The sequence below is a fragment of the Letharia columbiana genome (assembly GCF_014066305.1).
Source record: "Letharia columbiana isolate WasteWater2 chromosome Unknown Sc0000012_s0, whole genome shotgun sequence".
Classification (NCBI taxonomy): domain Eukaryota; kingdom Fungi; phylum Ascomycota; class Lecanoromycetes; order Lecanorales; family Parmeliaceae; genus Letharia; species Letharia columbiana.
The window spans coordinates 620,583-646,966 of record NW_023501050.1 but is presented as its reverse complement, the minus strand read 5'-3'; the positions used below and the strand labels follow the sequence as shown (position 1 = coordinate 646,966).

General features: G+C 50.7%; 8 protein-coding genes across 8 annotated transcripts; 2 read left to right on the top strand and 6 right to left on the bottom strand.

Annotated features, from left to right (window-relative positions):
* Positions 1–966: 966 nt before the first annotated feature.
* HO173_004751 (uncharacterized protein) lies at positions 967–2,352 on the top strand (the record flags this gene model as incomplete). The annotated part of the gene is made up of 1 exon (XM_037306672.1): positions 967–2,352. One exon carries the CDS (start codon positions 967–969, stop codon positions 2,350–2,352), a length of 1,386 nt encoding a protein of 461 aa, XP_037166610.1.
* A 484-nt stretch (positions 2,353–2,836) lies between these two features.
* Positions 2,837–4,078, bottom strand: HO173_004750 (uncharacterized protein; the record flags this gene model as incomplete). Its single annotated transcript, XM_037306671.1, has 3 exons — positions 2,837–2,914; positions 2,966–3,916; positions 3,968–4,078. 3 exons carry the CDS (start codon positions 4,076–4,078, stop codon positions 2,837–2,839), a joined length of 1,140 nt encoding a protein of 379 aa, XP_037166609.1.
* Positions 4,079–4,421: 343 nt separating this feature from the next.
* On the bottom strand, positions 4,422–6,265 carry HO173_004749 (uncharacterized protein; the record flags this gene model as incomplete). Its single annotated transcript, XM_037306670.1, has 2 exons — positions 4,422–5,637; positions 5,709–6,265. 2 exons carry the CDS (start codon positions 6,263–6,265, stop codon positions 4,422–4,424), a joined length of 1,773 nt encoding a protein of 590 aa, XP_037166608.1.
* Positions 6,266–7,424: 1,159 nt separating this feature from the next.
* HO173_004748 (uncharacterized protein) lies at positions 7,425–9,902 on the top strand (the record flags this gene model as incomplete). The annotated part of the gene is made up of 2 exons (XM_037306669.1): positions 7,425–9,196; positions 9,251–9,902. The coding sequence occupies 2 exons, from the start codon at positions 7,425–7,427 to the stop codon at positions 9,900–9,902; spliced, it is 2,424 nt and encodes an 807-aa protein (XP_037166607.1).
* Positions 9,903–10,428: 526 nt separating this feature from the next.
* HO173_004747 (uncharacterized protein) lies at positions 10,429–12,903 on the bottom strand (the record flags this gene model as incomplete). Its single annotated transcript, XM_037306668.1, has 1 exon — positions 10,429–12,903. The coding sequence occupies one exon, from the start codon at positions 12,901–12,903 to the stop codon at positions 10,429–10,431; it is 2,475 nt and encodes an 824-aa protein (XP_037166606.1).
* A 641-nt stretch (positions 12,904–13,544) lies between these two features.
* HO173_004746 (uncharacterized protein) lies at positions 13,545–15,278 on the bottom strand (the record flags this gene model as incomplete). Its single annotated transcript, XM_037306667.1, has 1 exon — positions 13,545–15,278. One exon carries the CDS (start codon positions 15,276–15,278, stop codon positions 13,545–13,547), a length of 1,734 nt encoding a protein of 577 aa, XP_037166605.1.
* Positions 15,279–17,232: 1,954 nt separating this feature from the next.
* On the bottom strand, positions 17,233–17,807 carry HO173_004745 (uncharacterized protein; the record flags this gene model as incomplete). Its single annotated transcript, XM_037306666.1, has 2 exons — positions 17,233–17,707; positions 17,764–17,807. 2 exons carry the CDS (start codon positions 17,805–17,807, stop codon positions 17,233–17,235), a joined length of 519 nt encoding a protein of 172 aa, XP_037166604.1.
* Positions 17,808–17,895: 88 nt separating this feature from the next.
* HO173_004744 (uncharacterized protein) lies at positions 17,896–26,063 on the bottom strand (the record flags this gene model as incomplete). Its single annotated transcript, XM_037306665.1, has 5 exons — positions 17,896–18,123; positions 18,264–18,875; positions 18,928–19,280; positions 24,027–24,584; positions 24,743–26,063. The coding sequence occupies 5 exons, from the start codon at positions 26,061–26,063 to the stop codon at positions 17,896–17,898; spliced, it is 3,072 nt and encodes a 1,023-aa protein (XP_037166603.1).
* Between the last annotated feature and the right edge of the window lie 321 nt (positions 26,064–26,384).

Sequence of the window (26,384 nt, the reverse complement as noted above, 5' to 3'; positions counted from 1 at the left end):
ATGCAGGGCTTTTGCACCCCAGCGGCGATATCCCGTCCTAAATAACTTTATCTTCCTTACCCGGAGCAGCTTCCGGACGCTTTCGCTGCTTTCTGCTGTTCATCCACATACACAACAATTTTATGCAAAGTCATGTCTTGATGTGGTCCAAGAAAGTCGGATGCGTTCTCGATTCTCCCAGCTGCATCTGGGTCCGGTTGCTGTCGATCACCAGGCGCAAACTTGATGACTCACTTGCTCTATACTGAGAGGAGATATAACGCGGTCTAAGAAAGGCAGGTCGATAAGGATTTCTGCGGTCAGCACATGGCCTCTCTCATCCCAAGGCGCTAAAATCAGGTACCTTCCGACTTATGTACAACGTGCGGCAATACCGACCGACGAGGATGAGTAGTGTCGTACGCCATTCATGCACCCTATTTCAACGGCAGTCCATATGTATGCAACATCTCCATCCAAACCGTATTCTTGCATCGATCGAGGCTAGACCTCTCCTCTCCTCCCACAGTTGATGGAATGCTCCTGCTTCGATCGTCAGTCTTCGGCCAAGGAGAAACAAAGAAGGAGACAAGATGATCGAATTTGCCTTCTGTTATCGCAATGTTGTCCTGACCCGAAGAATATGGAAAGCCTACCTCTTCAAGCGCAGTCGTTGGATTTGATACTGTCGTACGTCGGAGATAGTCTTATGGAATATATTGTTGTGGGATTTGACGCATGCCAAGGGTACGAGTAATGATTGTACCGGGTTCATGGACCCACGATTATTAGACTGATCGAATCCGGACTAAGCCTAGGGTTTCTGTGTTGTGACGTACCAGTACATTTACCTATGTACTCCTCTAGCTCCGAGGCCCTTTCATTGCTCGAACTACTGCGAACTTTTGAAGTTGTAGATCTCACCCTTTCAGTGGCCAGCATTTACTTGTACTCGTATTGCTTACAGATACATCCGCCTCATCCCTAATGGCCATCCTGCCCAGTCTTTCCACCCTGCTTCCCCCACCCCGCTCCGACCTGAAGCCCCTGTCAGGAACAACACCCCTGACACCTCTGCCTGCCCTCGCACCACCGTTGACATACTACCTCGCCCTACTCCTCCTCCCACCATTTCCCAACACCTCCTCAGAGCCCACTGCACGCGTCATCCCATTCCTTCGCAACTCCCTCGCCCTCCTTTCCGGCATTCTCTTTTTCCGCCTACCTCTCAAATACCATGTCCCTTTTTCCGTAGGCTTAACATACCAGCTCGCGCTCGTCGGATTGTACGGTGGCTGCAGGGTATTGGACGCATTCTTCATATCACCCTACCTATTTCAACATATACCACGACGAGTGAAATATCATCATGCTCCTCGCACCCTTGCGCCTAGCACTCCGCTGGGCGCCGATGCAAAGAGCTATTTCAGCTTGCACTTTCTGACCCCGGGCGATGGAGAAGCAGTCACGGAAACGGCAACCACGGATGAAGGATGGCCCCACGGCTGGCGAGACAGAATAAGCTGGGCCTTGGAGCTCGAGCTCTCCATGCGCGGCGCTGGCTTCACGTGGTCGAGTGCTGACGTGAGGCATACAAAATCGACTTGGCGACCGTCCATCGGAGACAGGACCCATTCCATACTCGTTCACGTGTTGCCAATTTTGGTGGTCAGTTGGGCGGTGATTCGCGACATCTACAGTCTCTATCTAGCAAACGGGGCGCCGTTTGACGATCTACCAATTGGGTTGCAGTTGGTTCTGACCGCCGCATTGGGCGCCTTTCTAATGAGTGCATTTTCCTTGGGTCACAGTACATTCGCAATCATGTTGGCGCCGCTGGCACCGCATCCGCTCTCTTACTTCCCACCCCTCTACACCGCGCGTGTCTGGGAGCTCACGAGCGTCCGGGACTTCTGGAGCTACGGCTGGCATCGTCTTTTCTCCCGCCTTTTCCTCGTCTACGGGGTCTGGCCCGGCGAATGGCTCGAGCGGAAACTGACGGGGAAGCCCGACGAGGAGGCGGCGGACATGGGCAAGGTGCTCGGCGGTTTCGTGAGCAGCGCGTTTGTGCACAGCTTCGCGGCGCACACTGTCATGGGCGGATGGGAGGGCGCGTTTGGAGAAGCTTGGTTCTTTGCCGGTAATGGCGTTGCTGTCGTAGTTGAAGAGGGCGTGAGGGTGGCGGTGGTACGTTATAGGAGGTGGCAGAAGCGGCAGAGAGCAGGGGATGGGAAGGATGAGGTTGGTCTGGAGAGATGGTATGATGGGGTTATAGGCCGCGTCTGGTGGGTCTGTGTACTTTTGTATATGGGTAGGAACTTTGCAAGGGGTTGGGTAAGGGCCGGGTTGGTACGGGAGATGGCTGGGTTGTAAGTTAGATATAAATCGATTAGACAGGCACTGGGCCATCGCTAAAATCCTCTCGAGGGATGTCAGACTCCGTCGACGACGGAAATATTGGTATCCCCGCATACTACTCGACAAGCTCAAGGGACAATTTTCCCTCCATGTGATAGTGATTGGCTGCGAAAAGATACATCAACAGTCTCTGGGAATACGTCCGGAGGGGCGAGAGTGCCCTGAAGGTTGTCAAAGTTCACAGCCTGTGTGCCACTAAGATGGTACATGTTGTAGCAAATTTCCGGGGTCGTCAACGTAGATAAAATTGAGTCTTGATTCGCTACCGCTGTCTAAAAACCGCTTCTAGGGGTATCAAGTCATGAAAAGGACAACACGATGCCACGATACCACGTGACAGTATCAACAGAAGCCTGCAGATTGAACTTTAGCAGTTGCAGTGCCGCCAAACTCGACGGGTTCTAATCCACAAGGACTGATAGACCGAATAGGATCGAGCCTAATAGAAACGTTTGCTATCCAGCGCCTTCCCTCGCTGCAAGAACCAGGCAGTACCTAATGGCGCCGGCTTCGCTTGCTGTGTGAAGGATTAGCAGTCATCTAAACCCTTGGTGCAACGATAACAGACCTCCTTCTTCTTCTGCTGTTCAGCAGGCTTCTTTTCCCCTGTCTCCCCAGCAGCAGCACCAGTAACGGGCTTCTTGCCCTCCATTTCCACCGCAGCAGCATTAGAAACAGGCTCCATTCCCTCAATCTCCATCACAGCAGCATCAGTAACAAGCTCATTGCCATCCATCTCCACTGCCGCAGCATCAGTAACAGACTCATTGCCCTCTGTCTCCACCGCAGCAGCATCAGAAATAGGCTCCTTTCCCTCAATCTCCATCACAGCAGCATCAGCAACAAGCTCATTGCCATCCATCTCCATCACAGCAGCATCAGTAACAGGCTCATTGCCATCCATCTCCACTGCCGCAGCATCAGTAACAGACTCATTGCCCTCTGTCTCCACCGCAGCAGCATCAGAAATAGGCTCCTTTCCCTCAATCTCCATCACAGCAGCATCAGCAACAAGCTTTTCCCCCTCAATCTCCACCATAGCAGCACCAGTAACGGGCTCCTTCCCCTCAATCTCCATCACAGCAGCACCAACAGCGGGCCTCTTCCCCTCCTTCTCCAACCCAGCAGGCTCCGTTTCACCTTCATTCTCCTCAGCAGTAGTGGCGTCCTCCTCCTCCTCCTCCTCCAAAACCTTCTCCTCAATCAACTCCTCGAAAGAGGCCAGCTCCTCATCGGTCAACATTCCCGGGGTGTAAGGCACCGACTCGTAAGGCACATCCGCCTTATCCGATACATGACGCTTCACACGAGCCTTTGCGTCGCTCTCCTCCTTCCTCGCCTGCTTCATCACCTTGGACCCATACATTTTCCCCATCGCCTCCACTGCAGCCCCGCGAACGTACGCATTCGGGTTGTAAAGACCGGATTGGAGGGCCGGATTCATGATGTTGGGAGCCGGCAGATCTTGGATTGCAGGCACGACTTCGTTGACCGGGTGCCCGGTCACGGGGGTACGGTCCTAGGGTGGCAGTGAGATAGATGGAAGAATCGCGACAGAGACGTTACTTACCACGACAGAGCAGTGGGTTGGCATTGTGGCTGGGTTGGGGAAGTTCAAGTAGCTGTTCGGGAGGTTGCGAGCATGGATGATGTTATTGATGCGTGTTTTGAAATCGGTCATGTTGAGAAAAGTTGACGTTTGGTCGTGAGATGTAGCAGGCTCGAAGGTATGGTATAGAAGATATGCGATGCAGCAAGGATGTGTAGAAAGGATGCGATAGAAACCACAACAGTGGTGCGAGGTTTGCGGTATCAAATTCGTCGAGTGAAAAGCAGGAAAGGTAAGAGTCAAGGATGGTTGAATCGATCGGTGTTGACTTGAGGTGATAGTCGGTAACAGCAGGTCAGACCACGAAGCATAAAGAAACACATCGTAAAGCAGAAATATTGTGATCGTTTGTCCATCACGGAGCGAGAGTGGAGTGTCGTGTGAGCTATATGATAAGCATGCCTGCGACTGCAACTCACCCCTCAAAGACGCCGTGGTTCAACTCCACCCCGAAGTCCTTGGCAATCTTCTTCATCTGCAGTTCCATGTCATCCTCCATGCCTCCACCTGCGCCAAAGAATTGCTTGACCTTGGCAGCATAAAAATACACGTCGCTGCCGAAGAGAACGAACTTGAAGAGCAGATGATTTCCAAGATTCTTGAACCTCTGGCTCAGGCTAAGATCAGGGCTATCGACCAGACTACGCGATGCCCAATTGCCTGTTATTTTTATACGGTTGACCGGCGAGCCTAGGAACTGATTGTTTCCCTGGACGATGCGAAGGTTTCGACCGATGAAAATAAGTTCCTGTGGCCATTTCTTCTCGTCTGCTAGGATATCTTTGATGCCTTTCCGCATCTTCTGCTGCATTTCATACGCGCGTTCTTGCTGCTCCTTACCAGTCAAGCCTTTCCTGATCTCTGCTGACGTGCTGTTATCGCCGCCAGTATAAGGTCTCATCAATGTCGCGGAAGCAAAGATATCGGCATTGTTGATGCCCCAGCTCTGGACAATTTCGCCCAAAGTCTTATTGTCAAAAGTCATCAAACTTTTCCAGAAGAGACAATACTGATGCCGGAAATCTGGTTTCATGTGCACATACAGCCCATGGTCGATGAGCACGAGCTCTGGTTTCCCGGAAGGCAAGCGTCGGATGAAGATATTTCCGGGATGCGGATCGCAATGTACCCATCCCCAGAGGAACATCTGTGCGGAGAACAGGTCTATCATTGTGGTCATGACATCTTTCAAAGACAGACCGAGTCCACCTTGGCCATCTTTGCCCTTCCACCAATCCCGATCAGGCTTGAGTCTCTCGTCAATGAGGTTACTACGAACAAAATCTGCGACTTCCAGGTGTTTAGGAGGATCAAGAGCGGCTCCATGACACCCAGGACTACCTTGTCTCCATCTGCCTTCCCAGGGTTTTGTCAGGTGTTCTTTGTCCCACAGTCGTACTCCCTCAATCCATTCTGCAGTCATGACACGCGTCGAGCTTAGATCTCGATACACTTTGGGAACGTAGACTTTGTCTCGCAGACGAGGCTCCCCAGCCACGAGCTGCCCCATTCTCTCAGCGTTGTCGGCTTCGTTGACAAAGTCCGTCTCCAGCATCAGTCGCTCTGTTATGAAGGGTACAAGACTGTACAGAGGAAGATCGAACCAATAGGTATATATCTTTGTCACTACCCTAATAGAAAGTATCCCGTTAGCGTCTTACTGCACTCATATTATGTTGAATTGCCGACAAGGGTAGCCTACTTGAAAGACCAAAGATCCCAGCCGACTTGGTGAGCAATCTCCCTTTTCTGTATTTTCACAGCGACTTCTGTTCCATCTTGTAATCTTGCCCAGTGGACTTGAGCAACGCTCGCACTGGCTCTGGCAGTCCTCTCCATTACACCCTTATTTGGATCTCCACTAAAGCTGACGCCGAACACCTCTTCCGGAGACTTCCCAAAGTCCTCCCTTATTACTTGCTCAACGTCTTTCCAGTCGTTTTGCGGGGCGTCATCGAACATCTTGGCAAACATCTTCTGGAATTCTGGGGGTAAAACGGCAGACTGCATGGCAATGGCCTGACCGATTTTGAGGTACAAGCCTCCGTTTGACTGGAGAAGGTCGGCCAGGCGTTCTGCATTGCGAGCATGAAGCGCAGGTATCGAGGTTGCGAGGGGAGGGTTCGGTCGAAAATTGATCTTGTAATCTAGGGCTACGATGAGACCTAAACCGAAAGTGCGAGCACTGCGGGTTATGGATGAGGCATAGAATTGTCTGTCGACGCCGTACAGCACACCTGTGCCCAGAGCGAGATACATGAGACGTCGAACCCATCTTCTCGTTCGACGATAAGTCTTTGCTGGAGTTGGTCTGCCCAAAGAGCTGGGGGAAGGAGGAGCGAATGGTTGGAATTGCTGGGTTTGGAGGGACCTGACAGGCAAGTGAGGGAATAGTCTTTTTTGACTATTTATACTGGAGTGTTTAGAACTTTTTAAGGAATGCGCAGATAGCCCGAAGATAGAGCGAATCATCTCAGGGGGTCAAAAGTCAAGGCCTCAGTATGGTTATATTGGATATATTGATATATGTGCAAGCTATGTCTTCCTAGTGACACCGAGACTTGAATCTAACGCCGGATGAACTTCGGCACTTACGAAGACCCTGAATCTCTTCACGCGTGAATTGGGGTGAAAGCAATCGGACGCGAGAAAATCCAATCTTAGAAAAAAGTTAGTTCTATGGTTCCCTTCTAAAGCATCATTCCATTGTCGTGACATTTGGACGTCTAAATTGCTTCATCATTTCTATAGAGCGTGTCTGTGTTCACCACTCTTAACTCACTCACACGGCTCATTCTGATACTTAAATTATTCTTTTGAAACACTGTAAAGTAACCGTCCAAAGGTTTGGGCCAATTGACTAGGTACCCTTAGAGTACCCGATCGCCCGAGACTAGAGTAAAAACACCCCCAAGTGCTCCAACCTCCACATCAGAGCAGCCCGCCTCTGACAGCGACTTACGCTGGCACACTCGTTTACAAACAAAAGGCATTCCACAATGGAACTTCAATCATCTGTCTCGTACTGTTGAGCTTATATCTAGTGCGCAATCGCCAATGCGCTCGCAAGGGGCTCGTAGGAGCTCTCTAAGCCTCCTCCTACATCCAAACCCCATCTAGGCGCAAAGACACCACCACACTTCCACCGCATCAACTATAAACTCAAGTTAATCATCGCTGTGCTCAGAGAACATTTTTCACAATGCTCCGACCGGCGACACCGTTGACAATTCTTTTCTTCGTGGCCTTCGTTCTACTGCTTCTTTCCACCATATCGACACCTATCGTCAAAGGCATACCTCTTGCATCCTACAATGGAATCACATATGGAGTGTTTGGAACTTGCCAGGCGAGTGGATGCAGCAAAATACAGATCGGATATAGAAGTACGTGAACCCCTGAGTTGGAGTGAGCAGACATGGAAAGTTATGGGGAGACGGCTGTTTCTCCAAGCCATGACTTGTTCTACAACATTGTTCTTGTGAGGCGAGATACTAAGCCTGCCTCCACAGATCCGAGTAACGATAAAACCAATTTCTCCCTCTCCTCTAATACGCGACACGATCTCTCTGCGATCCTCATAGTTCACCCAATCGCTGCTCTCCTCACACTTATATGCTTCATACTAGCTGCTACCTCCCATCTACACTCGCCATCACATTCGCCTCGCTATCTCCTTGGTCTGATCATCCTATCCGTACCAACGCTTTTAATCACTCTACTGGCATTCTTGGTAGACATCTTGCTGTTTATCCCACATCTAGCGTGGGGAGGATGGATTGTGCTGGCAGCTACAATTCTCATCCTGGCAAGTGCTATTGTCACATGCGCAATGCGGAGAACCCTAGTGAGCAGGAAAGCTCGAAAGAAGAGGATAGCTGAGAATGCGGAAATGAATGGAGAGAACTTCTATGCTCGCCAAGCCGCGCCTCCAGTTATGGCCATGGATAGGGCAGAGTCGCCGCCTCCGTTGACAAACCAACCCGCTGTGAGCGGTGGTATGGATGATAACAAATTGCCAGCATTCGCTACTTTTGAGACGAAGAATGGCGGCGACGAGGATAGGATACCTTTGAACACAAGGACACCATCCAACAAAACATTACCAAGCATGCCCAGCAGTGGGGGACAAGCATATTCAGATGATGGATTCAACAGATATGGCGGGCCGCGGAGAGGAGGACCTGATAACATACGAGGGGGGCGTGGTGGACGTTACAATGGACCAAGGGACGAGTATGGGAATCTTTTACCACCGTCAAACGCTTTCGGTCCAATACCGCCCGCCGAACGGAGGAGGGACATGTCCGAGCCGCCGATGAGACGTCAGTACTCCGACGAGACAATGAATTCCCAAAGCTCACGTGGTAGGGGAAGAGGAGGATACGCACCTCGAGGATACGGCAGGGGCGGACCCTACGGCCCTGGGAGAGGTGGACCCTACGGACCCGGCAGAGGCGCCTACGGACCTGGCAACGGAAGGGGAGGAATACCGATGGGTGCGATGGCAGCCGGAGCAGGCGCCGGCATGATGGCAGACGAATACGGGCGAGGGCAACGGCCACCGCCTGGATATGCTAATGGCTATCCTCCAGAAGGTCGTCCTGGGCAATACGACGGCCTAGGTGGGCCTGCTGGATATGGAAGGAGTCCCTCCGCTCCAGGCTATGGAAGACGACCTTCACCAGGACCGCCATCTGCACCTGGAGGATATGGAAGACAATCTCCTGGGCCTCCATCTGCACCTGGAGGGTATAGAAGACAATCTCCCGGGCCTCCATCGGCACCAGGAGGCCACAGAGGACCCTCACCTGGAGGATATGGGAGAGGGCCATCACCACCTCAACAGACAATTCCCGGAGGCTATGGCAGAGGCCCTTCGCCAGGTGGAGATTACCCGTATGCGAGACAAGAAGCTCCGCCAGGCCAACAGCCAATAGATTCTTACAGAAATGAGCCTTCTCCGCCACTGCCGTTCCAGCATCCTGGTAACGGTGAGATAATAGGGCAAGCTATCGAGATGGACGCGAGGACCGGGAGTCCGGGACTCGCGTCTCCTCAGTTTCCCCGAACGCAGCTGCATGACCGCGATGGCGACGTGCAAGGCCTTGTGGGTCTCCAAAACCAAGGAGCGTATAAAGAGCACAGAGATTCGCCTATGAGCCTCACGAGCGTCTATAGCGGTGAACAGTAAGCCAAACCCCCTGTTAACCCGTTTCCTCTCACGTCCTAAATCATCTCCAGACCATACGTCCCACCCCGCTCTGTGTGGGCAGGTGTCACCCGCGGTGTAACCCCACCTCCCAACACTATTGCCCTCGACCCCGTCGAACTTCCCACTTCCAACCAAAACACAATGCGCAGACCCCGCACCTCCTCGTTACCTCAAGCCCACGCTCCGGGCCACGGCCGTAATCAGTCTTCCGCCGATGCCTATTACGAAGACGTCGATCCTCGCTTCGTCACCCCAGAAATCGACACCGCCCGCCAAACGCAAGCGACCCAGTCTTCCGCTGCCGTTCCCTCATCTCTAATGCCCGGCATCTTACAAGCACCGTCGGACCTACCGCAAGCCCAGCATCCGACTATTGAGACAATTGATCCTAGCTCATCATATGAGGAATTGCAGGATGGTCAAATGAGTCCGGCAAGTGATATGACATCGATCAGCCAAAGAGGGGTCAATCCTAATTGGAGGCCGGGAACGGAAGGAGCTGGTGGCCAGAGAAGCGGACAGGCTAACCTAGGCGTGCCCGGGAGAAGAGAACAGAGACATCAGCAGCAGCAAAGGGATATGCTGTTGAGTTCGAACCCCGATTTCGAGTTGCCCGGTGGTAGTGGGCCCCATGGTAGGATACCGGCCGGTGTCAGAGGACAGCAGGGACAGGCTTTCTAAAAGCAACGCTATATCGCCTCCATTGGCATCCATAATTCCACCGTCGCTCTTGGTGATACCACGAGGTGTCGCCTCTTGTTTTCTAGGGCGACCGAGTCCATGTATAGAGCGGTTGTCGCGCGCACTTCCCGGGTACGGATACTTTTACTGTTCGCATGATGTATTTTTCCTTTTCGGCATGGATAGTGTGTATAGTATGGGAAGCGAGGCTCGCATCATGCCTCCGGATTTTTGAGGATATCATTTTGATTGAATAGTGTAGGTAGTGGGCAAGAATTATCAATGAACTATTCACGCTCCATTTCCACACGATCTTTGAGGTGCTGTCACATCGGGATGGAGGCATATTCGTGGAAAAGCTATGAGGTAGAATTATGTGTTGTAGATTATAAGGTATCTATCTATCTGGTTGCATGATTAAATTAATCTCGGCCATCCAGCCAAATAAGTGTCGTGAAACGTAAGCCATCTATAATCGTCATGAATTCAGTCGTGAAAAAAGGCGTCAACCCAAGTTCACCCCTTATCAAGCCAAGTCACCATGTCTCGGGCTGCCGGTTCTTAAATGGTCTATCCTCCCCTTTGCCGTAAATCTCGTGAATCTCTCCAGCCTATCGATACCCAGGTGTTCTTTCGCATCTCTACCCACATACACTTTAAACGCATACCTCGGTGTCTCCTTCTCCCCAGCCGGCGTCCCTAACAGCTTGGTCACCAGATCGGTCTTGCTCGTCGGCTCTGCAAACGCCGTCTCCATGAGAAGCGGGCTCTGATAGACGAAGCTGACGAGCTGTCCGAGCGTGCTGATATCGTGCGGCAAACGGCGTTTCCGCGTGGGCCAGATGACGATGAATGAGACGGCGTAGATGACGACGAAGAGAACAAGAGCGTAGTAGCCTGGCATACTGGCTATGACTCGGATGTCTTGCCTTTCAACGACGAACTGGGCAGTAAATATGCCGCCTGCTAGGACGGGCAAGGTGAGGGAGAGGAGGCTGATGAATGATATGTAGGCAAGTTTGTAGTGGCGATTGAGAAGGGCTTTGATGGTGACTTCGATTGGTAGGCATGCCGTGTAGTCCAGGAGGAGGGATTGTTCAGCTGAAGCACCGTCGCGGTGGGCGAGGGAAGCGAATGGTTGGAGCGCTCGGAAGTAGAGGTCGACGGGCTGCCAGAGGAGAAAGAGAAGCATGCCAATTAAGGAGGGTATGAAGCTGTAGAGGAAGTCGGCCGGAGAGAAGCCCTCAGTCGTCGTTGGAGCCGGGAGGAGAGGAAGAAAGCCCCGTTGGACGGCGTGGTTGACGAAGCTGACCACAATGAAAGCGATCATTAAGACGATGGCGATGACGATCCAGGCGACCACCATGCCGTCTCTGAGAAACCAAGGTGCCCATCTATATCTTAAAGCCAGATCATGGACGTCCTTCAGAGTGTCGAATGTGGAGGCCTTCATGGGCTCCTGGGCTTCCAGATCATGGTCCGTGTTTGGTGCAATTTTGCCCTGTTCTAGTGAGAATCGTGGAACAGGTGCGTTCTCCTCTCCGATGCCGTAGAATGCTTCGTTTGCCTGTTTCGATGTATTCCAGTAGCCGAGCCTGAGATGCTTCGCTGTGTGTTGGCGGATAGAAGAAGTATGCATTTCGGAACGCGCAAAGTCTGAGAGGAAGTTCGATCGATGGAAGAGTGACAGGATGTCTGCTAGGGAGACCGGATCCCACTTGAGTCCGGTTTGGCGAGGTACGAATCGGATGAGTAGAAGTAGAAGTGCGACGAGCAGTAGCAGATAGAGAACAAACAATGTCCACGCTATCGGCTGGACCGCTGTCCACCTCCAAATGTTCTCTGAGTTGTAGTATCGCGTTTGAAATAAGCAGCTCTGCAGTGGTAATGTAAAAATCTCGAGCCAAAAGATTATAGAGCACAGGCCTAGCAGAGGCTCTTGGTAGCTGAAAAAAGACAAATTGGGTATCAGATAGGTAGCAGGAAAAAGCGTCATGTCGTGTAGAACTCCAGAATTGCCGATGCTCCGTCCAGATGATAATATCATAAATGGGGCAACTCGATGCATTGCAGATTGAATGATTTGAAGCCAGATGATAATGAAGCTCGCAAGAAGCGTAGGCAAGTATTCGAAGACGAAGTAACGGCTTGTACCGGTGCCGTCGTATTGCCATAAGCCGAGGTGACTGTAGGGATAGATGGCACAGAAGAGGAGGCCCGCGATCATGAAGAGGCAGCAGAAGATGAGGGCGCCGAGGGATACGAATTGTAGAGAGTGAGGGACAAAGTTGAGCTTGGGGTGTCTGAAAGTTTCAGTCGTAGGTTTTGTAGAGTGTAGTATATTCTCTGTTGCTGTGGTACCTTTAGAAAAGGCTCGTGTAGGTTGAGGATAAATCGACCACAACTTACGAGGTGATTCCGTTCGCGTGTCTTGTGGGCGAAGAGGTTGCCCTTGCTGTCTGGTACCATAGTATCCCAAACCTTCATCGGGTATGATCCTTTCGACAGGATAGGTTGACGAATTACCTGGATGTCGCAAGCCTGCCACTTCCTCATCCCGAGTCAATTGGTCGATTGCGAATTGAATATATGGTGTGTCGTCGACTCCAGGGGTTGGTGGGCTGATAACCTCGCTGACTGGTCTTAGGACGATTGTACCATCTGATGAAGAGGAAGATACAGGCTTTCTGGGAATCCGGTGTTGTTCACTTCTGATCGGTACCTCCGGTTTCTCATCGTCACCTGGGTCCTGGTGCTTTACCGGCCGAACGGTGGGAATGGTTGCTTCTGATTGTAGGGCGTCTCGACTTGGATCAGCGGATCGCATACGCAATGGCGGGGTCTGGTATCGCTGGACGATGTTTCGGTCATCATTGCTCGATCCCTCGGAGGTGAGCGAATAGTAGTCATCAGATGCCGTGATAGATTGTTTGGAGTTTGTATGTACTAGTCGAGGAGTGCTGGTATTGACATAGCGGAGCTTGGAATCACCAAAATTCATGTCTGCCGTAAAGACGTTGGAATGTAGAACACAGTTTGAATGACATCCTGCTGGAGCTGGTAGCGAGGAGTAGATACATATTTGCTGTCGGCGGAGGCTGGCGCGCTGGTGAGGTGGCAGGAAGAGACTGGACGAGGGAGGCTGGAAAACGAGATCATCGTAGGGCTGAGAAAAGCCTTGGCGTCACTTACTCCTCTCAGAAGATATAATCATGTAACTAATGCGATACACAGGTCTGGTGTGGTATTAAAGCTGGAAACACTTTGAGTGACTGAGTTCAACAAGGACATGTTTTCCAAATATATGTATTGGTGTATGTCTGCTCTCCCCCTATAAGTGTCCAAATCTCGAACGATTGGCTTCGGTCCATCAAACAATCTTGTATGTACATCAAACGCGCTTCGCCAAATATGTGGGGTATGAGAGATGCGTCCAAATGCCTACAATCGAATGCGAACTCCATCGCTCATGCTATGCTGATGCTGCGCTCCGCCTGGGCTCAAATTTTTCGAAAAGTAGGTGTTTACCCGTCAGAGATGACATGCAGAAAGAGATCTCCGTAAAAGTGAAGATGGTGTATCGTGGTAGAGTTTGCATTCCAAGCGACCCCTTGCTGTTTATTGGTCAACAACAGGTCCTCTTCATGCCCACCCCATGTTTTCCAAGATTGCCTTCGTCTCGTTGATGGCCATACCACTCACTCCTAATGCTCTGACTTGCGTCCCTCTCCGGAGTCGTTGCAGCCCAACTGCGACCTTCCAACCTTCTTCTTCTTGCAGGATGAATACATATTTTTTGCCTTCCTGATCTCTTATATTTGCTCTGAGGACGTGCAGCCCTTTGAACTCGCCGCTCTGTGATAGAACACTGCCGTCAGATTTCGTTCGTATCGATGAAGAAGAAGCACCTGAAGATCCAGACAGGTAGGGTTTGCAAGCACGCGAAGACGCTTCAACGAAAGACTCAGACTCTTCGGCAGAAGGAGTTTTGGAAGCCCACTTCTTGGAAAAAAATCCAGAAGAACCAGTTGGAGCATTGCGCGTTGCGGGAGTGGAGCCAGAAATTGCTCCCAACGCGTGTAGGTGGGGACACCATACCTCTACCAATTTCAAAGTCCATGCCTTGACATCCCATTCCCGCTGGGGAACGCCTCTCACGTCGTCGTCAATAAAGAGACCTTCGGTTGTAATTCGGAGAATGAGACCATCTGTTACGGCGCCCACTCCAGAGACCAATTTGGAAATTGGAACTTTGGTGAATGTGTTATTGAATGAATACACTGCCTTGAGAACAATCTTATCGGGATCTTTGCAACGATATGGGCCTCGATGAGAAGGTGGTGGTGTTGTCCGACTGGTCGATTGTGAGGGTGCGTATGAGGACTCGGAATATATCGACGAAGCGGTAGCCGTCTTTGTAGATCGTTTCGGCTCGTCGTAAGGCCTGTACGAATAGGCATCATCTTCTGTTGCGGTCTTTGCGGTTGGATGTCGGTGTTCTTTGGTGGGAGATGCTGGTCGTGCTCTCTCCTGTGCTCGCTCCTGTGCTCGTTCCTGTGCTCTTTCCTGTGCTCTTTCCTGTGCTCTTTCCTTTTCTCTCTTCTCTCGTGCCTCGCGGACCTCCCTTTCTCGTGCGTCTTTTTCCCTTTGTTTAATTCGCTCTTTCTCATCATCCTCCCTCTTTTTCCGCAACTCTTCGGCTTTCTTCCGCTCCTCCTCCTTTTTCCTTGTCTCCTCCCTGGCCTTCTCCCACACTGACTTCGCTGTTCCATTTGGTGCAGGATTAGCTCGTTGCCACGTAGGCTTGGGTGGCGGTCGCGGTTCTGGAGGGGGAGTGTATCCTGGAGTGAATCCAGGGCCCGGGGTGAAGCCAGGATTTGGACCGTGAGTGAACCCGGGAGTTGCACCTGGAGTGAATCCAGGAGTGGGACCAGGAGTGAATCCAGGAGTGGGACCAGGAGCAGGACCTCCAGCTGAGTGTCCAGGCATATGCGTCTTGGGCGCCCCACCAGTACCTCCTTGTCCTGGACCTCCAGCTTGTATCTGGGTCTTCCCCCAAGCCCAGCCCGCAACTCCCACTGCTAGTAAGAGTATCATGACGGACATCCCACCACCAGCCACTATGGTTGAGAACCACTCTTTGAACACTGGTAAGACAATGATCCAAAAGGTAACACCCAGCAAAGTGCAGGCAACGCCAGCCAGGAAGCTGTTCAGATGAGGCTGCAGAGATGGTAGGTATATGAAGCCACCGCCGGACGAGTGTGGTGGTATTATGAAGATGTCGTAGTTGCCCTCGGGAAGACCATTTCGATTGCCAGCACTGTGCCCATGAGGCGGTGGGGGTGGAGGGGGAGGAGGAGGGGGAGGGTTCATGGTAGACCTCTCTCGCCGTGGCTCCGATCACTGGGCTGAAACAATGAAGGAGCCCACAAAGGCTTTATCGAATTATTTGGGCTTGCAGTGGCTTCTCCACACGTCGGTACCGCAGGGATGATATTTCGGGTGAGTGCTTCATGTTACCGCAGGTTGTTTGCCGCGGTCCTGGTCGTCCTATTGTGGCCGATATTAGCGGAGGTGCATATAGTCGGAGAATCTTCGATGATGAGGCTATAGGTAAGTAGAGCAGTAATACTGGTCAACGTTCGCTGTGGTGGTTGGTACCGTTGAAGGGTTTTGCTTTGTTTACCGCGTGTTGGCGAGAAATTTCTTTGACAGGCCGGGCTCCGGGGTACGCTGCCGCCCGGCACGCTACCGCAGACCCTGCAAGATAAAGCAAGATGATGGAATCATAATTGTCCTTGAACCTTTTTCAATATAATAATTGCTGATACGGGAGTTAATGGAGGAGCAAAATCCACGTCCTCAGATTGATGCGACTTTTGGTCTGGGGGGAGCACGGACATCCTTACTAAGACTTTTGGTTGTTTTGACTACACCTTGGTACCGCTCGTCCTGCCACCACCCTACACCGGACTTACAGTAGTCATTAATGCTACGTGATCCATCGCAACTTGACCTCATACGTGCAGCTACCGACTATTCAACATAGTGGGGAAGAGACCAATAGCAGACAGCAGATCCTGTGATAACCTGCAGCATCTTGGCTTAGCTCAGCGAATAGGAACCTTTACACCAGTACTGGCGGCTCGGATGGTCACGTAGTTTGAATACTCCGGAACAGCCTAGCTTTGGGTGTGAGCTGGCAGTGCACCTTGCAATTCATCTCAAGTGCTAGAGGCGGTGATGGCTCGCCGGCGCTGCACGTCGCGAGAGTCTTGTAAATAAATACCTAGAGCGCGCAAGACGTCGGAGCTTCCCGAACCACCATACACAATTGGGCATCGCTTGGGGCCCAATGTTTACAAATTTTCGCAAGCAAGGACCGCGAGTGACATGATGCAAGACTGTTCTACTAGGTAGTGACTTATCAAAATCCATGTCGCATGAAAAGCCGTTGTGAAAATTGCAACTCGCCGGACGCGCCTTTATTAGAGTTCTGTCAAAACGGTAGATCCCGCTCGTCAGGGGCAACCGCGCCACCCCGTTGAGCTGGTCAGCTGGCGTGGGCTGGCTGCGATAGAGAAAAGGTGGCAATTGCAGTGGAAGAGTGGAAGGAAGAAATTCGTTGAATCATTAATGTTGAACATATCAGCGCCAAGTCCAAGCTTCATGGTCCGCATATCACTCTGTTCGGACGCTGTAGGCAATTCGATTGCCAAACCTGCTTTGCCAGTTTGTCTGGCAGATTACCTGGCTCCTTTCTTCTTCAACACTTTCGTCCTCAAGGAATTCGTTTGCTTAGGGAGAATCTGCAATCTCTTTCAGCTACCCAACAAGCAAAGGATACTATCACTCTATGTCACACTTTGAGTACTCGATCACTTTTCTACCTTACAAACCTCCTTGTTCCCCATTTGCTCTTCACATGCCTTTTTGAAGTGATACTTGTTCCCATGGTCCATGGTGTCATGGTGAACATAATGTCTCTGGTTTTCCTTGATAGTCTTTCCGGTTTTGCTTAGCCAGCACAGGTTACAGTTGACATCTGTGATGCTACCTCCTCTCTTGATCACCTCTTGCGCTTCATTCTCCGCCTATTCGCACATGACGTCCGCGCCCATGCCAAAGCGGTACTTCCCTCCGTTAGTACTATTATCCGAGTATTTGTCGCTGTGAACCGGGAAATGCCAGCCAAGGTGACAGCAGGCCAGATACGCTTGGACAGGCCAAGTCTTGTCGATCTGAAAGCTCGTCTGGCGTGCTTCGGCAAGCCCTTTTCCCTCGTTCACGGTGATCCAGGACTGGATATTGGCCTCACGGAAAAAGCTCACCGTCTCGTTGCCGATCTCATTGCCACAGATGCATGGAAGTGCTTTGTCTCGATCATGCGTCTGCTTGTAGCTTTGAATAGGCTGAGGAGAATAGCAAACAGGCACACGGCACCTGAAGTAGAGATGGAGGATGTCCCTTCTCGAAGTCGATCGATAGTTGGGAACAGGATATCTGGGTCAAATCGAGACCATTGCCAATGGTTGTAGGAATGGGTGAGAAATTCTTTGGCATTAGTGCCCCAGTGGTTATCATTCTTCATCAGCTTGTCTAAACCGAACATCTCCAGCTGCTTGGTTTGGTCCCAATTTTGCCAGCATTGAGCCTGGCAAATGGTGCCAGGTTCGGGTTCAATGGTGAATTTTCCTGAATCCCTATCTGATCCATCGATGTTGGTCGTACAATGCAAGTAGCACGTTGAGCTTTTCAGTGAGACTGAGATCGCCGCATTTAGGAAATGAGCTGTCATGGCCCTATTGTTACTCGCAGTCAGCCCTGACACAAAATAGCAGTGGGATTAGCTGCTTACATCTCAAGCTTCGATGTTTCTTCTACGAAGGAACTCGCGCTCATACTTCGTCAATCGCACGTAATCTCCTCTGAAAATTGTTTCCGCCATGATACTGGTGAAAGGTTGGACGAATGTGCCTAGAGGAAATGATCAGCATCTCTTTAGCTCTAGGAGCTTTGCACGCCTGCACGTCGTACCGTCATCCCCGAATCCGTCCCCTTTCTTTACTTCCTTCAAGTGACTATCGATGGTCGCCCGGTAGTCCTCTGCGGCAGAGAGGATTTGGTCCGATATTACGTTCGTCCACTTCTCGAGATCCTTCGGACTGGCATTTGGGAATCCTGAACAGAGGCCGTCCTGCATAGCCGGGCCAGCAATCTATAAAGGGTAGTAATGCAATGTTTTAGTCTGATTATCATGATATTGGCTTACCGTAACTGGCAATGCTACCAGCATATTAGCCACGACTCCAGTTTTCCCCCCCCCCCCTCTACTCTATGCCAGCCCCTTTCTTTAACATTGCCATTTTTGTCGTAAGAGCGTTGCCATTCCCACGGCGTCTTGACGCCAGCTACGTTCTTTCCGCCTGTTGCTGTGGGACCAGTGCCTTCATTTGTGCTATCTCCTGTGGACCCAGGCCCGCCATCGCCACTGTTGGTTGGAGACCCAGGTGTGCCTTCTCCGCCTTCATCTCCACTCCCTGGGCTATCACCACCATCCATCCCTGGGACATTTCCGCCCTCACCCGCTTCAGTATCATCCGTCCCTGGGACACTTCCACCCTCACCAGCTTCAGTCCCAACAAGTGAAGCAGCTGCCCCAACCTCTTCCCCAACTTCTACTCCGATCTCGCTAGCTTCAGTCTCAACAATTGAAGCAGCTTCCCTAATTCTGGCCTCCAAAGCAACTGCAACCTCCGCTTCCGCCGCCGCTACGGCTCCAAGGACTGCAGGCGCCGCCAGCGGCGCTGAGGCGAGGGCACCGAGCATGACTGCTGTGATTCCAGCTTTCACCAATTTAGTAAAGATGTCGCACTTCTTCTGAAGGCTCGGATCGAATTGCCAAAAGAACGTTGAGGCAAACTCTCCACACTTGGCATCACCGTCGGCTTGGGCTGCTTTGCTTTGTTCCTGCAGAAACTGTCAGCTTCACCAAAACAACGAAGAGGACGTGGACACCTACGTGTACTTGGGCACTGATCAAGCTCACGTGATGGAATGAATTAAAGACATAGCATATCTGCCGAGCTCTCGTCCTGTTCTCGATTCTCTCGCCGATATCGTCACGCAAGGGTCTCCCATCACAGCCGTTATATGCAGCACCACAGTTGACGTCTTCAGCCGACTCGAGAACACTCTTTGCAAAGAAGTCCAGTTCTGACAACCGCTCTTCCCAAGCGGTCGAGTTCTTGTCGACGCCTTTGATCCAGTCGGCGTATGCCGCGATAAAATTGGAGGCCTTGACGTTTTTGGGAGTCGCTTCAAAGAAGTGGTTGTCACGAGGCACGCCGTGGCCAATGTTGACTCGGTCCAAACCTAGCCCGCTTCCGGACGGATTGGGATCTTGTCATTCATTATATGTCCGTTGGTCGCCGATAGAACGGCAAGAGCAACCAAAAACGGTCTATCGCAAATACAAAAACGTTGGCAAGTTTCATAATAAAGATGGGGTAATCATAATTGGCTTGTCTTAAGAAGACACCTTATGGATATTTATCCACAAACGTCAAACGGCCAAGACCTTTCCCAATGATTGGAATCAAAGTCGAAAGGCATTCAAGCTATCAACACATTCAAGCATCAATCCGAGAGCCGGCCAGGTCATGGCCTAAGAAAATGGCTGATCGAGAAGCGAAAAGGCACACCCACCCCATCAGTATCCTCCAACTCGTCGAGCCCGTAATCAGCAGAGTCCAACTAAAATAGCCAGGAGATAAATAAACAATTTTCATAAGATAAAAAATGTTCAGGCCTATAATGTGAGGCGTTTATTAGATGGGTGGCGAAGTTGGAGCGTTCATTGTCTCGGAATAGGTTTACTATGGTAAAAAATAAAGGAGGCATAACGATAAAAAGCACATTATGCCGTAAAAATCGCAAGAGGTCGGAATAGAGTAATAACCAAACTCAAACCCACAGGCTGGCCATCTTCTCCTTCGAGCCATTGGCATGTCTCGTAGCTGCGGGTCGTTGAGAGGTAGGGCAGACATCGAAACTAGATCTCAGTGGTCTGTTTATTTATCCCATCTGCACACTTGAGATTCCTGTACGTACTTGCCACCAGCGCCGTCGTTCCACCACCACAAAAACCACCAAACCACCCAAGCGAATCCATCAACCCCTCCCGCTACAACCTCCAGCCCCGCGAAGAAAGCCGGCGTCGCGAAACCTCATCCCCCACGCCGGCATCACCAATCACTCACGTCGACACACTTGAGCATGCCAGCGGAGTACGTTATAGAAACGATGTCAAATAAAATACCCAAAACCAGAGAAGATCAAACAGGGATTGAGGAGAAGCTGAGGATTTAAACCTGCAATCGTGGGAGCAATGAGGGGCAGGGGTTTTATGTGATTTGGCTGGTTTCTTGGATTGTCCTGGTGCGGTTAATGGAGTAAGGAGTGCGTGTGGTGGGTGGGGTGGTCATTGCGTAGTAGCCGGCCGGAACTGGATTTGGGTTTAGCCGTTGGTGATTGGATGAACGGGTGGTCTTGTTTTAGGACACCGTGGATGTCGTGTTGTTCGTGAGAATGATAGTATAGAGTTCCATTCAAAGTGGCGGTAGTCACTGTGTGTGTGCAACGGGTATGGATTAAAGCGAGACCACGTTGAGACCATAAACCTTCCAGATCCCTCCATCTAAGCCTTTTTGCACTTTTACCATACACATTCTATGCGGAGGCCAGAGCTTTACTGATATCAATCCTTCGACCCCTGATTTTCAATCTCAGTCTCCGTTTCGATACTAAAGGCTTTACTTGCCGTGGTTAACGCAAAGTGGTATCATAGCTCAAAGAACTCTCACTCTTGAATGTTTGTGTGGACGCTTCAGAGATATGAACCCCTTTCATCGCACCGCAAACTCACCCACTCACTCCATCGGAAACACTACCTTGCCTTAACGCCAGGTTCTTCACAATTTCTCGAAACACAAACATCTCCCATTATCTCAGGAAATTACATTTGGGGGTACATACGTGTGTACCGGAAGCCAATGAATACTTCAACGATAAACATGAACGGTCCGAAAAGGCTTGCTTTTCGTGAACAAACATGGAGATTCCAACACCAAGTATAAAACACCCCCCTCATTCATTAATCAAGATTCTTGCTCTTCAAATCATTTCCTTCCCAGATATCAAGAAGGATAGGTGGAAGGCTCCAAGAGTTACCCTCCGTGAAAACACACCAGAATTTCCCTCCCAAAAGAAGAACCTGAACAAACGACAAGGAATTGACAAAAGAATCCAGGCCTCTACACATCCACCTGACTCCACAACCGAAGAATGTCTTCGCCTCCTTGTAAACATTGCAACTCCTGCGGCCGGGTGACGGAGCGGTGCAGTGCCTGTGATGGCGCAGGCGGCAGCCAGGGCGCCCCCGTCAATTGCAGTCCCTGTGGTGGGAGTGGCCGCGTGGTGTTCGACAACAGTCTGACGTGCCAAGCCTGTGACGGAACGGGTAAAATTCCAACGCGGCAGATCTGTTGGCACTGCCGTGGAGTAGGGACAGTAACTGCGTGGTGCAAGCGCTGCAGGGTGTAGTGATACAAAGGGCCTCTTTGTCGCCGATACCCTGGCCGGGAGAGCAATGACAGGCCTGACGGTCCGCAACCTGAAGCAATGTCGTTAGCCGGTTGTCTGTGCTTGGGAGAAATGGTAGACTGCTTTCTTGACCGCCACTTGAGGGTAGAACTGGTACGTTAGCAGCCGATCTAAATTCAAGCGTGGAAAACCGTTGTGAATTGAACTCGTCTTCAACTGAACAATTGCGGAGCCAACCACATTGCATTGTACGTAGCCCTTCAGACTTTCGTAATCCTAGCCGTGTGTTTAATATCTTATCCAAGTCTGAAACCTCTTCCTCCTCACGTCTTAACCGCGGCGTAGAGAGTGACGAGTTGACAATCTGGCATTTCGTAGAGACTGGTAACTGCAACGGCTATCATGGGAAGGGGGCGCAAATGCCCAGGCAACTTGAGATTCCTGTAGCGGGGATGGCGATCGAGCGAGCTGGGGCACAGTGACTCAGTGTCAAGGCTGCGGTAGTGCGGGTGTCTTCACTGTGCATTTGTAGTTCGTTCCTGGCAAGAAAATAACGTTTTCAGTAAGATCGATTCTAAGATGGATAATTGTAGCTTGCCGGAACTGTACATGACTCGACTGGACCGCAGGGACTGTACAATTGGCACTCAAAAGGGGGTCTGGATCTGATGGAAGAAGGCGCGAAAATCTTTGACCGAAAAATAGCAAACACATCAACGATAAACACGAATGGCTTGAGAAATGGCTTGCTTTGTGTGGACAAACATAGATTTTCCGAATTTAAATACAAAGTTCTCTTCTCTGTCTTGACCTGAGTTCCTGCTCTCCGTTTTAAGAAGAATCAGTGAAGAATTTTTGAGGTCACTTTTTATGAATTCACGATACTTTCCTCCTTCGGATAAAGAAATCTAAACAAACGAAACGATTTTGATAAAAGCAAGTGGGTCTCTATACATTGCTGATTCAGCTAAGTATACATCGGACTACACCAAGAGATGGCTCATTGTAATTACTACAATGACAGCGGCGTCATGCCAATTCCGTGCAGTATCTGTAGTGGCCGACGCGGTGACTATAACAGGGAGACTTGCAACAAACGACGGTGATATTGAGGTGCACGGTAACGGCGACGTAATTCCGTGCTCAGACTGCAGTGAATCGGGCGTCGATCCTGCAAGGTGGGTGATGTATCCGGGTTGCCAAGGAAGATCGTCTTACGGGGCTCATTTGCATGCATTCAGTGGCTGTAACCCTCCCAACAGCCTTTCCAGTTACTTAGTAGGACAACCAATCATCTCATACAACTCCACACAAGCAGCATTGAGCCCATTCAACCGGAGACGCTTGTCTTCAGAAGAAGAATTCGTTAGCTCTTCAACTGCGTCCTTGATCTCCTGATTTTTCTTGCAAGTGTCGCTAGCCGGTTCTTCACTATCCAATATCCCGTTTTTCGTGGGACATTGCAACTCATCGTCTACGGTCAGCGCTTGCGCTTGCACCATATAGATGTCGCCTTGGGTCGGGTAGGTGTTCAGGTCGTTGATGTAGAACTGAAGTCTCAATATCGGCGAGCAGATTGCTGGGTTGGGTCCCAAGTGCTGGTTTGAAGTAAGGTGAGGGGCGGCGAATGTAAAGGTGGTGGTGAGGAGGATGGTAGTGGAGATCTTCATTACGGAGAATGGTGGTTAAATTTGGAGTTGGTCTGGGTTTCTGGCTGTTCGAGGAGATAGTTGTCGATTGATGATGAAGGATAGGTTGAGGATTGTGTCTTTCGATGATGTGATCCGACAGTGAGAGATTTTCGCACCTCTCGATAATCTTTCTTTTGGGTCCAACGGTCTCAAATTGAGCAAGTATTGACTTTCTGGGGAGAACAGGGTCCGGACCAAATTCTTGGCGCACTTTGGCAGCGCAGCACAGATCTTTTGGGCCATAGATAAAGTTGGAGGCCTGTACAAATTGTCAAGAATGAGTAGTAGCTTCGGCCGGAAAGAGAGACTTCGCGTACAAAGATTTGATCTCAATCCCAAGCTCTAGGAGTACTAGTCTCCGATCATCATAGACCACGGATCAACGAGTTCAAAAATGACGTCTAAATGGTGAGCAGGGACCAGTGTAAGCCTGCAAACCTTGAGATCAGGATTCCTGGTTGCCGTAGAAGAACTCTTGGAGCAAGCGAAATCTGTCATCAAAATGGCGTGCAGAGCCCGGTGTCAGCTAGCAAACACTGAGATCAAGATTCCCGTGTGTTTTATGTCGCCCCTGTGACAGTCAAGTCCGAGGCCAGAAGAGCAGAGAGAACGCATGAAACCTGTTAATGCGTCGCGCGAGTTTCTTCGAACGACGTTTAAATGGATTTTCCTTGACGTACCATACGTAGGTTGGAGCCCGTTGAATCATAGAAAAATTAGATGAAAGGCAATATGATCTTCGACTTTACATATACAATGAATTGTTTTCAACTGGATGTCGGTAAGTATTCGCGGTTGCTAGGCCAACATGAAAAAGGGCACTCACCAGAGGCCCCACTCAAATTGTGGAGGGTGCTGATCTCAGAGCTCTTGATAGTCTCCGCAATTCGCTGCCTTCCCAGATCGACTTGTGCTTTGGTATGAATGTCATGTCCAGTAGGATTCTCAGGGATGAGGTGCTTCACCCGCTCGATGAACTTCTGGCGCAGATAGCATTGGCACCACCATGCTAAATACGTCACAACAGCCAAGAAAATGAGAGCTGTGTAGCCAGCTTTTTGCCAATGCAGACTAGCATGTCTATCGGCTTCGGTGTCCGCTGCGAGTTGAACGGTGGAGGTAGGACCCCAAGACCAGTATCCACTCGAAGCGCACAGGCAGTTTTGGTAGATGCCTGTAACTTGCATGAGGGTTCCAGCAAAGGTTGTAAACACTGCGGCTACCCAAGCGGGAAAGAGGAAGATGACCATAACAGAGACGCCGACCCATTTGCGCCTCAAGCGACCAAGCCAACGGTGGTTGTCCCAGTAAGTCTGGTTGTGGGACGCTTTGAAATGGCTCCAAGCTGAGAGGACGGTGAAAGTCAATTGAGTGGAGGCGTAGACTTTGGGGTTGTTTCAGAGTTAGCATTGATTTTTTGTGGCGAATTCCAGATGGTGAGACAGCCTCAGGGGATAAAGCAAAGACTTCCATTCCCACAACATGTCTCGCAAGTCGGAACGTTATGTAGAAAAGATAGGGTCTTCTTAGAGGTGTACGTACCCAAAATGGTTAATGACCGGCAGCCCACGCCTTTCGTTGGCGTCGAATACTCAACCCAAAAGGCGAGTGCACATGGGAATAAGACAAGCCCAAAGGCTACACAAACGAGGAAAATCCAGCCGGGGACGGTCATCTCGACGTGCTCGCGGAACCAAGGTTTTTTCCAGGCAGAAGTTCGTCGAAGCCAGCCAGCCTTGCTTTTGCCTCTCGTCCACATCCAGACAGGCTCATAGCGAGCCTTATAGCTCAGCGGAAGCCGCGACCATGCCTCTAACCGAGCTTGGATCTTGTCTTCCATCTCAGATCGCTGGTTGGCGTAATCTAGCCGTTCCTGTAGTCCGACTTTCTCTCGTCTCCGCTTGACGATCGCCCCTGCTGTATTTGGATTGTTGCTAGCCAACAAGCATCCACTGATGGCTGAGACATGCACAATGTTCATCCACCAAATACCGAAAGCCAGTGCCCTTGATGTTTCCCTGTCTCCATTGGAACTGCGGATCGTGGCAAGCGTATATACAAAAGACCCGATGTAGAGCAGAATGGGAGCTCCTACAGCGGCTCCAAACGGATATTGGCAATCTAGCATTGCCCCCAAACGCAATGCCACTTCTTCGGGGTGCTTATAGATATCCAAGACCGTCCCTAATTCTTTTTGAGGATCAGCTGGGACACCGTCTATCCCAAGGTTCCCGGCCAGAACGGCAGTCAAAAGCTGAACTCTTTGAGCCCTGTCCAGTCCCTCGGGCTGATCTTTGCCTTGACTTGTGTTGCTACTATTCAGATTCCGTATAATCCTATAGTCGAGCACAATTTCCACGAGTCCACTGAAGATGAACGGTGCCGGCGCTACCATGATTATGAAAACCCAGACTGCGGTGTCGAGAGTCACGATTATACCCGCAACGCACAAAGAGAAAAGAGCCTTGACGAGGCCACTCATGTGGTTGACATTGAAGTCGAAGAACCATCTGGGCGGTTCAAGCACCAATCTTCGAGGGATGGTCATACTGAAAATGACCGCTGGTAGAATGTATTGAATCAGGGGTGCCGCCCAAGCATTTGTGTCGCCAGGAGCCGATAATCCATACCCAGAGCATTTCTGGCGACACCACGAGGTGGGAACCAGAAGAGGTGGAGCAGGTGGAAGGGCGGCTTCGTAGACCTGACCACATTTGTAGTCGTCCTGGGGTATACTCTTGTTAAGATAAGCAAATGTCTGTAACGCTATGTTACAGCATTGTATCGAATACCCAGGCCCTGCAGTGGCTAGGCCAGCGACGAAAATGCTCCAGACAAAGGCGTACATTATCATTACAGGCATCTTTGTAAGAAACCGTAGATCCAGGTATTGTGAAGAAGAGTCAAGAACTTTGTCTTCTTGCCAAGAATTCAGCAAGTCAACGGTCAAAAAAAGCGAAATAATGATCATGTATGCCAGAGATACGTCCGTGCGGAGATGCCACAAGCAGATGTCCGATTTCAATCCGGTCCTACCATTCTGGATGAGATGCGACGGCCAACAAGAGCCAGTAATCGTGGTCCTATTTTAGGCAGTGACAACGATGGTGGGCAGAGAGAGCTTGCGGTCTCGCTTCTGCAAGGCTGTGTGCAGCTACATGAGGCTGTGCAATCTTCTTACCCA